General features: G+C 38.5%; 1 protein-coding gene across 1 annotated transcript in view; it reads right to left on the reverse strand.

The window, feature by feature from the left end:
* Positions 1–11228, reverse strand: part of PPP1CB (protein phosphatase 1 catalytic subunit beta) — a 76341-nt gene extending 65113 nt beyond the window's left edge. Inside the window, exon 1 of the mRNA XM_027850464.1 lies at positions 11074–11228. Within this exon, the coding sequence (XP_027706265.1) occupies positions 11074–11125 (52 nt within the window). The 5' untranslated portion in view covers positions 11126–11228. The remainder of the gene's footprint in view (positions 1–11073) is intronic.
* Positions 11229–11487: the final 259 nt, after the last annotated feature.

Consider the following 11487-nt stretch of genomic DNA (forward strand, 5'->3'; position numbering starts at 1 on the left):
AAAGCAATTCACATACCCTTGGAAGTTATTAAGTGTCCACTACAAGATAGGCACTGGGGAAACAAAAAAAATGAAGTAACTTCTTGTCCTAAAGGACCTTATAATCTGTAAGAAGATATTTAACACGTACCCAAAAAGTGCAATAAAAAAAAGAAAAGGCAAAGAAAGATGCAAAGTGATCTAGGAAAATTTGAGCAGAGAAAAATAGCTTGTCACTCAGAGGGGATAAGGGAAGGCACGATGAAAGAAATGGATCTAGGACTTCAACAAGCATTTCAAATGAGGAACGGAAGTGAGGAGTGCATTTCAGGCACCTTGCACTAATGTCAAGTCAACAAGCATTTACTGAGTGTTTACTAGGTGCCAAACATCATACTAAGCAACAGGTGGTACAAAGAAAGGCACAAACAGTTCCTACTCTCAAAGAGCTGAGAGGGTAGGGGCATTCAAGGCGGGAAGGAGATTTATGTACAATTAAACTATATACTAAGGATAAATTCAAGAAAATCTCAAAGTAATGGCACTAGCATTAAGGGGGATCAGGAAAGGCTTCTTGTAGAAGGTGGGATTTTAGCTGACTTAAAAGAAGCCAGAAGACAGAGATGAAGAGGGAAAGAGTTCCTGGCATAGGGGAAAGCCATTGAAAATACAAAGTGGGAAGATCAAGTGTGATGTTTGAGAAACAACAAGGAGGCCTGTATCACTAGATGACTTGGTGAAGGGGAATAAGATGTAAGAAGACTGGAAAGGTTAGAAGAGGCCAAGGTTATGAAAAGCTTTAAATGTCAGAGGATTTTATATTTGATTGTGGAGGTAATAGGGAACCAATGGAGTTTACTGAAATAGTAGAGGAGTATGACATGGTCAAATCTGTGCTTAGAAATAACATTTTGACAACTGAATGAATATGGACTGGCATGAGGATCAACAAGGCAGAATACCAACCAGAAAGCGACTGCAATAGTCCAGGTGTGACCTGATGAAGACTTGCACCAGAGATGGTGGCAGTGTCAGAGGAGAGAAGTTATGAAGGTAGAATCAAGAGAACTTGGAAACTGGATTGGATATGAGGGGTTGTAAGAGTTTGGAGTTAAGGATGATTTAGGGACTTAAGAATGCAAGATGAATGACTGGGAGGATGTCAGTACACCTGACAGTAATAGAAGTGAAGAAGAGAGGAGGATTTTGTGGAAAAGACAATCAGTTCAGTTTTTGAGAAGCTGAATTTAAGATGTTCACTTACTGTAATTTTTTTTGTTGTTTTTTTTGTGTGTTACTGTTCTACTGATTTTTCTCATATTATTGCAACTATTTAAATAAGTCTTCCTGTGTTTCTGTGAACACCAATTATTTTTCTTACAGTGGAATAGTATTCCACTATATTCATATACTATAATTTGCTCAACTATTTCCCTATTTATGGACATCTACTTTTTGTTACTACAAAAAGTGGTAAGATAATTTTGGCAATATATAAGATCTTCCTTTGATCTTGTTGAGAATACATAACCAAGTAGAGGAATCCCTAGGTCAAAGAATTTGAACAGTTCAGTGACTTTTCTTCTGTAATTTCAAATTGTTTCCAGGGACAGGCTGGACCAATTCACAACTCCATCAAATGTGTATGTGTGCCTGCCTTATTTCCATCTTCTATCATCTTTGAGGGTGTAAAGTAAAATCCCAGAAGTAGCATAAAATTGATGCAATTTTTAAAGTTTACAAAGGATATTAATTAAGATAGAATGGCTACTTCCTTCCACCTTTGCATTCACCACAGCAATTGGTCAAACAAGCCCATAAAGGCATTTATTCAGGGTAGTGGGAATTCCCTAAAACCACTAACTCCCTTTGGCTAGACCTTTTATGCCTCAGGTAGTCAGGAAGCCAAACCAACGATCATCCAAGAAGGTCCTCTCCACTGCCTTAAAGGGAAAGGACACCTACATAAAAGAGGTGTCAGTTCTACAAGACCTGTATTTTCATTGATGTGAGAAAACTCCTGTGAGGAACTCCCATAACAATGCAACTGTTCTGCAAGTTATAGTCTTAGAGATTTGTTGGGGCACTAAAAGGTTGTGATTTGTCCAGGATTACATAGCCAATATGTTAGAGATGGAATCTGAACACAAGTCTTCCTGACAAGGACTATGTTGTCTACAATGCTAACTATTCCTTGCATATTAAGTAGTCACTTAATAAATATTTGTTAAACTGAACTGATGGTTCAGTTCATCATCATGACGATCACTTCATCATAACTATGAGTTAAAACTCAGGAAAAGGATTTAAAGTTATCAGTCCAATGTACTACTGTGGCTAAAATAACCAATGAAATGCTGGGCAAAATCAGGAGGGGTTTAAGAAACTAAACAGCCAGTGGAGTAAGGAACTCAGCACCTAATAAAAACTGCTGGGAAAACCAGAAAGCAGCCTGGCAGAAACTAGACACAGACTAACACCTCATGATAAGATCCAAATAGACACATGACTCAGATCCAAAAGGTGGTATCACGAGCAAGCCAGAGAAGCAAGGAAGAAATCACCACACAGACCCATGGATAGGGGATGAGCTCAGAACCAAACAAAGGATACATGGGGAACAAAGAAGACAAAATGGATAATTCTGATTATGTATGTAAAAAAAAAAATCTTTGCACAAACAAAAACCAATCACAGTTTTTTTAAAATAGGCTTTTACAAAGGTATATTTACTTGGAAGATATAGAGCACCAACAATGTTCAAAGTTTTCCTCAACACCTTGGGAGCCATACACTCCCCTATATCACCTTGGTGGGGAAGAAGAGAAGGACTTGACTAAATTCCTACAAAGCATTTGTCCCAAAAGTTCACACCCAAAGGCAGTACTGCTGTTGTATGAGTCCTTCTTTCAAATATCATTGAGCTGGGATCTCCAAGGTCATCCTTTGCTCCTGAGGAGCACTTGCTGCACTAGCTCTGAAATTCAGGCTTTATAATGAAAGCAACTGACCTACTGAACTCACAAGGTCAGAGGCTCCAATCTCCTTCACCTGATGCCATGGGTAAAGGAGCCAATTATAGACCCTGAAATGGACTTCTCTTCTTGGTGCTGACCTTCTTAAAATATATGCCCAACAGTGAGATGATCATGCCAAAATCTGTTAAGTTTAGTGACTATTCTTGCATGATAACAGTTTTTTTCCCCCCAGAATGGTTGGGGTCAATTCATATTTCTATCTACAGTATGTCAGTGTTCCTATTTCCCTACTGCCACTCCAATACTGTTGCTGCTCTTTATTATCTTTGCCAAATTAATAGCTATGAGATGAAACCTCAGAATTGCTTTAAGTTGCTTCACTTTTACTAGTGATTTAGAGTATTCTTTCATGTTTGCTGATAGCTTCCATTTCCTTTGATAATTTTCTGTTCAAATCCTCTGACCACTTACCTATTGATGAAATGCTCTACCTTACATACAGAGTGTCTTAATGTGTTAATTCCCTAAATATCTGGATATAAGACTTTTATAATTGATAGCTTGATGTAAATATTTAAATGTAAATAGCTTGATGTAAATTATGTAAATATGCCACCCCTCAAAGGCAACAGTCTTCCATTAGTTATCTTAACTCATAAAAACTTTTAATTTTATCTAATCAAAATACTCTCTTTCATGATCAGCTCTGGCCATTTCTTAAATCTTCACCTCATCACAGTTGTGAAAGGTATCTTCTTTTCTCATTATAGCATTAAAATCATATCATTTCTCATCATATCATTAAAAAATCATTTGACCTTTCATATTTAGCTCTGTGTCTATTTGGAGCTAATTACAGTATTTGGTATAAACCTTATTCATTACATACTTCTTACCAAACTTATTAGTAGTTTGTACTCAAGTTGAACGCTTGTTTATGTTCAGCTGCTCCTGGATTTGACTTACCTAGTCTGTACTAGGAATAGTTTACACTTTTCTAGTTTTTAACCAGTACCAAGCAGTTCTCAAGATTTTATTTTGAGATCCCTTCATTTCTACTTTTCTCCATATTTCTCCTGAAATTCTATACCTTTTATTCCTCCAAATGAATTGACATATTTTCAAGTTCCATAACGTAGTTCCTTGATAATCTATTTTGACAGAATACAAAATTTGTAAGTAAATTTAGGCATTATTGTCATTTCTATTATATTGGTTTGGGGTCCAAGCATGAAGAATGAATCTCTCTTCAATTATTTAAATATTCCTTTATTTCTGTAAGGAGCATCATAGTTAAATATAAGTCCTGATTGTATGTAATGCAGATATTTTATGAGTTTCATAGTAATTCTGAATGAAAATCCAGTAATATTTTTCTTTTAAATAATTTTTTATAGGAACCATCACTTTATGCCTTTGTTCATATAACCAAGTCATTTTTAAAGGCTGGCAAATTCAATATTCAAGGGCTGGTTATTTCTTCTCTCTACTTTGACAAGTGCCACCAAAGAAGTGGTGATGCCCTGGTTAGCTGGTATGAGGTCTTGTAAACCTAAGCTTCAGATCATAATCAGGAATTTTCCATTCAATTTTTCCAAATAAGATACAATAGAATGAAAGACTATTAAGAACAGGAACATAGCAAACTACACACGCTAAACAGAGAGATTAAGCATGGCACAACAGAATGGAGAGTAGAGTGACTTTAAGTCAGGAAGACCTGAGTTCAAATCCTACTTTTGACACTAGCTGTTATATCACTGGGCAAATTGCTTAACCTCTCTGAAGTTCGTACAACTCTAAGAACATTAAATTATAGATAGGGTTCAATTTGTGTTAGAATTCTCACACTGACAAAGTCATAGGTCCTTGATGTATTGACCACAGTTACCACTGTTGTCATCTGCTTCAGTGGAGGTAATTTCCACACCGAGGATCCCAAAGTATTGATCTAAATATAACAAAACTAGAACACTACAGCAACCCTCTCTTCTCCGCTTTGGTTTATTACATCCTTAAGTGGCAAGACATTGTGCTAAATACAAAGGAGATATGGAGATCAGTAATCTCATGGGAGTTTATAATCTAGTGAGAGCATATTATAGAAGTAACTACAAAAAAATACAAAGACGACAAATCACAACTAAAGAAAAACACACACTAGTTAAGGTCCAGTAAAGGATTATTTCCAAATGGGGACATGAGGGAAGGCTTTAAGGGAGAATTATAGGGCCAACTGACTAAAAATGACCGGGCTGAGTCTTTGAGACAGACCAAAGTCACCAGGATTCCCTTGACAGGGAGGTTCCCTATGTAAAGGAGAAGGTGGGAAGAAAAGTATCATTAAAAGGAAACTGAACTCTGAGTTATAGAAAAATCAATGAAGGTAACAGAGAAGCCATAACATAATTCTCCACTGCAAAGAGGTAGGAGACTAATAAGATAGACTACTGCATACATTACCAAAGTTTCTTTATCTGGTATTTTCAGTTCTTTTTCTTTGTCACAAGAGGTTGAGAAATAACTGATATAAGGGCATCCAAAACACTGATCAAAATATTGAACAGCACAGGGCCAACCATCCATCCCTAGATCATTCCCCTGAAGACCACCTTCCAAGTTGACATCAAACCACAATGATTGCTCAAAGTCTGGCCATTCAACCAATTTTGAACCCAAGAAACTGTACTATCTTTCTCCATCTTTTCTACAAGAATGAGACTTTATTAAGATATTTTTAAAAGGGAAGAGGGACTTAGCACCCCTAAAAAAGAACCCATAATTTGAACAATTTAATCAGAAAATTTAACAAGTGTTTGAAGTGATTTCATCATAGTCTACTTCCAAAAGAAGTCCACTTTCAAGGGGCAGCTAGGTGGCACAGTGGATAGAGCTCTGGCCTTGGAGTCAGGAGAACCTGAGTTCAAATCCAGCTTCAGACACTTGACTCTTACTAGCTGTGTGACCCTGGACAAGTCACTTAACCCCAATTGCCTCAGGAAAAAAGAAAGTGCGCTTCCAAATTCACCTATTATATCCAGAAATGGATTTCCAAGCACATTTTTATTTGCTTAGTCTGCCATTTTAATCCTAAAAGACCACAAATAATGGAAATGAAAAAAAAACATAAAATGAGTAAGCATTCCTGTTCATATATTTACATACAAAACAGGAGGAAATGAGATGGAAGATGGAAAATGCAATGGTTTGTCTTAAAACAAAAAAAACCCAACTATTTATTGTAAAAAATTATTGAGTTAAAAATATACAATTTAATTCTTCCATTCGGAAAAATTCCTATGCAATGCCAATTTTTTCACTGAGGCCATATTACAATATTCAAGTTTAAATTTAACTTTATTATAAAGCTAAAAAATAAAAACCTATCTTAAATATATGTAAGGAAGTCAAAGAGCTGTGTACTACATCAATTTCATGTCCAATAATGACTTCAAACCCATTCCCAAATGACTAGGTGGTTAAACTACACTTCTCATCAATGTGGGAAGAGCTTGAGAAAGACAAGCATACTAAATACACTAATGACGAAGTTGTGAACTCTTTAAACCATTCTGGAAAACAACTTAGAATTATACTTATTAAAAGTGACTAAAATGCCCTTACCCTTTGATGTGGAAATCTTGCTGTTAGCCATAACATACCCCACAGATATTAAGACAGAAAGGTACCCCATATACCAAAATATTCATAGCAGCACTTATGTGGAAGCAAAAAACTGTACACAAATTGCTATTAGGGAATGGCTAAACAAATTGTGGTATGTGAATTTAATGAAGCATTATCGTGATACAGAAACTATAAACAAGGAATTCCGAGAAGCATGATAAGAAATATGAACTGATAGAGTGAAGAGCTAGGAAAACAATATATACAACTGAATACAATAATGTAAATTTAAAGAACTAAAAATCAAAACTGAACTTCATATAATCACAATAACCAAGATCAGCTTCAAAGAAGAGCTGAAAAAAAAATACACCGCCATTCTTAATACACAGATTGGGGACACAACAGGTATGGAATATTGCATACACCATCAGAAACTGGCTATTGTACTGGTTAGTTTTGCTGAAATACCTTTTATCTCTTTTTTATTCTTTGTTACAAAGTAATAGCTAGCTGGGTACGAATATAGTAATGCAAGTGATATCAATAAAAATAAATATTTAAAACTCTTAAATTGCAAAAAAGATAAAGTCTCAAATACACATACATAACCTACAGGACCTACTGGCAAAGTAAGAAGCAGGATTTTTTGTTTCAGCAAGGTCAGGACTTGTTGACAGGTCAGGCCTGAGAGTGATAGAGTGCTGGAAAGGACAGATATAGTCTGGCCTCCATTCTGGAAGACCTAGATTCAAGTCCTGCCCCTGATATCCACAACAAGTCAGTTATCTACTTAGTGCCCCAGGTTACTAAGACAATAAGTAGCAAAGAAGACGAAGATTTTCATCAGTTGAGGAAGTTCCTCACATTAATGATACCACAGAAGTCAAGTCTATAGGCATATAAAGTTAGCTTGATGGACAGTGACTCCCTCTAATGGGGCTCAATGTCCTCTGTGACATATTTATATGAGCTACATAAAGCTAGCAGGTTTAGGTAAAGAAGAATTCTTGCCATGATAGTCACAAAAAAATGTGGTAAGAGTGGTGGTAGAGTCACCACTGGGAATTAAATGGTAGAAACTACTATGCCTGAATGACAAAAAGAAGTGTCTTTTATAATTTGTATTGAAAGACATGCACTATCAAAGTAACTCATCAACAGAATGTTAATATGCATTAGATGTAATCTACTAAAAATGTCTTCCATCTAGAGGATTTAAAAGCCCTTTGAAAAATATATCAATGATGGGTGGTGAGAATCTCCAAAATAGACAAATTCACATAAAATGAGTTATAAATATCTGTAAGTGTGCTACAGGTGATTCAGGCTAAAAACAAGAAAAAAAAAAATCAAGGCTACGAGGCACAATTGCGATTTGTAAAATTTAAAGACCCGCTCTCTTTTTTCTCTGTGTAGAAATACTGGCAAATTTTGTATCGGTTCCTTTCATTGTTGGCAAACTCAATCATGGTTATTCCACAAGGCAACTTTACAAATGTGCTGAATTTGGGAGAAACTTTACAAGTGTATGGCAGATACTATACAGCAGAGCTTAAAAGTGAAGTTCAGGAGAAGGATTTTTTTAATTGTGTGCATGTTTTGAAAAACAGGCACGAAATTCTAATTTTCAATCTAAGAATGCGGTCTCGTTTCAAATTAGGACCGCGTTATCTAGAGCAGGATGGGACCTCAGAGGCCGCCGAGTCTAACCTGATGAATGAGAAGCTCCAAGACAGTGAGCAGCCGCAACAGGGTTACATGTCTTATAAACGTCGGAGGTGGAATCTGAATCCGAGTCTGTCTGATTCCAGATCTATCACTCTATCCATTGCAACACGCTCTAATGGTTAAGTAAAAGGGAAATTCAAATGTTTATTTTAAACAAGTGACTGAAGTATGTGTGCACACACAAATATAAATAGCCTCAATATGATTTTTTAAGCTCTTTTTTTCTCTAAGAATCATGAACTTCATAACAGTGTCACACCAAAGGCAAGTGAATTTCAAAAAGATGTCCCAAAATCCCAATTAATAAAATATTATAAATAACTGTATCCTGCCATACCAAAATATATTAACACAAATAAGAAAGCACAAAGTCTTTTAAAATGGTTTAAGTCCAAAGTTCCCTATATCAATGAGATCACAGGTCCAGTTAATCCATATTTCTAAAGTCCAAAGTCAATCCCAGAATTCATCTGATGATGAACTCAATGACGTTAGAAAAGACCTAAACTCCCCAATGAGGCCAGCAAAATTCTAAAAATTTTTTCCAAGTCAGTAATCTACCTTAAAAGCAATATTTTATCACATATATTTAATGATCCAACTCACTGAAAGTATGGACATGTTTTTAAAAACGGATTTTATATATATGTATGTATATGCGTATACATATACATTTTTTTACCATAGAAAAGTAATACCTGACACATGCATAATGTGTTCTAGTTTCCAAAGTGTTTTCACATCTGTTATCTTATTTGATCCTCAAAATGGCAAAAGGTAGGCAGCTTGAAAATTATTATTTTCATCTTTCAAATAAAAAAGCAGAGGCACAGAGACGTAAAGTGACTTGTCCAGTGTCACATTGCTAGTAAATGGTATTCCTGCCATATTAGGTACTGTTGTTCTATATAATCTTGAGTTCCCAAGATTAATAAAATTCACTTTAACTACAAAGGACAAGAATCTATGTTTCCTGAGCCCTAGTTCAGAGTTCTTTTCACTACAATATACAGAGTTTGGATATCTGGGGATTCTGACGCGTTATTATGTTATCACTAGCCAGACCATTTCAAGGATTAAATTAAGCTCTTTGCCATTGGGCTGTGCCATTTTCACAGTCCAACACCTTCTACAGAAGGCGCACCTCTTTCCAGTCTACTCCAGCCTACTTTACTTTCCATGGAATTTTTTTTTTAATCAAGGCTCTATAATGCAGTGACTTCAACCTCAGAAAAATTTTCAGATGGGTTGTAAGTCCGTTAAGAAGTTAACACTTACTATAGGCACCAGGGGGCCTCCAAATGATAACTGACAGCGTAGAGGAAAAGGCAAAAAGAGTTCACGGAAAAACTTTGTTTGCTATTTAAGCAATAAACTGTTACGGACTTTCACATCAGGATTTAATACATTTAGTCACACAATGGATACAACATACAGAACTAATTAGTTCTTTAGACACAAATAGGTTGGAAAAAGGAACTTTCCAAAAAGAAAGGGAAAGAAACTTCATTTTGCTAATCTCCCAAAAGCAAGCAGTACTGCTTCACAGTATCAACTATTTTCATGAAAGCAAACAAATTAGGGTAGTTGATGCTAGTATATTTTGGTACTATTATTTGACAAGTATTGTTAGCACAAAAATGTTTTTCTTCTATAGCGAATACGCAATGGAATTAGTTATGGAGATTTCAGGGTGCTTTTTTGGTAAGGGTATTAGGGGGACAGAGGCCGCAATGAAACTGAAAGCTACAATTCACTTTTTACATTTTATAAGAAACAATTTTAAACTCTTCAACACCCCTTTAGGAAAAAGGAAAAAAAAAACCCTCTAAGGCTCAGCAGAACTCAAACATAGTCAATGAAATTTATTAACTGAATTCCTTAAGAAAAAAGTGGTGGAGGAGGCTACTTTCCAATTTCTGCACAAGGCTAATTAGGACCGATTTGTACAAAAGTAACTTTAATTCATTTGAATCGGTGAAGCCACACACCCCAATTCCATCATTTTTTATTTACTTAAGAGACTTCACCAAGATTTTCAAGGCTGATCATTTCTTTTCGAGTCTATTCCAAAGGAGAAAAAAAAACTCACCTTCAAACTCCAAAACTCTAAAATCTAGCCATAGAACCTATCAGATATTTTGGTAGAATCTGGACTACTCAACTCTCTCCAACCCCCTTTCACCTCTTTATCAATAATGTTTTATCTTCAGTAAGCGGCTCGAAAATAAAAGCAGGATCAACCGAAGAGGAGGAGCCACCAAAGGTCAATTTCTAGAGACCAGAACACCGAATTTATCCGGGCAACCTGTGAGTCTCTGGAATGCCCAGAAACACCCGGGTCCTTCTCCTCCTCACCCCCCACCCCGGAGTACAAGCGGGGGGGGTCTGCTTTAGTCGCCCCCCTTCTATGGGGGGGGTTCTTTGCAAGCCCCCGAGCTCGAGTCTCTCCCCGCCCCCGTGGGGGGGGGCGGGGAAACGAGAGGGAGGGGGCCCGCGCTCGGACCACGCCGTTTCCTCCCCTCTAGCGGCCCCGCCAATTCGCACAGCTCCCCGCCGAGCGGAGAGGACTTCAGCCCCGAGCCCCCCCGGCCCCGCGGGAGGCCACAATCCCCGGGGTAGGATGGGGGGGGTCACGCCATGGTCCGGGCTCCGCGCAGCCTCCTCCACCGCCCCGCCCCGCGCCCCCGGGAGCTCGGGGGACCGGGGAGGAGGCGGCGGCGCCCCCGGCGCCCGCTCCCGTCCCGCCCGCACTCACCCTCCAGAAGCCGGGTGATGAGACTATCCACGTTCAGCTCCCCGTCCGCCATCTTGTCGGCGCTCGACTCTCCTTCCCGGCCGCGGGAACAAGGGCTTCTCGGCGGTCGTGACGGTGACGGTGGCGGTGACGACGGCTCGGGCGGCCCGCGCTCCCGGGCGAATCACACCCCTGTGGGCTCGGCCCCGGCTGCCCCTTTCCCTCCCCCCCGCCCCAAGAAGCAGGACACGTTCACCCCCTACAGACCCACACACACAGAGACAGAAAATAAATAATTAAATAAGTGAACCAGAAGCGGAGGGGGGGGGGAAGAGGGAGGGCGGAAGAAGGAGGGAGCGCCCACGAAAGCAGCCGCGTCAGGAACAAGCCGCCAGCGCGGAGGCCGCCTCCAGGCTCCTCCTCGTCGGCACCGCC

This window comes from Vombatus ursinus, unplaced genomic scaffold, assembly GCF_900497805.2.
Source record: "Vombatus ursinus unplaced genomic scaffold, bare-nosed wombat genome assembly UNPS02009062.1, whole genome shotgun sequence".
NCBI lineage: Eukaryota > Metazoa > Chordata > Mammalia > Diprotodontia > Vombatidae > Vombatus > Vombatus ursinus.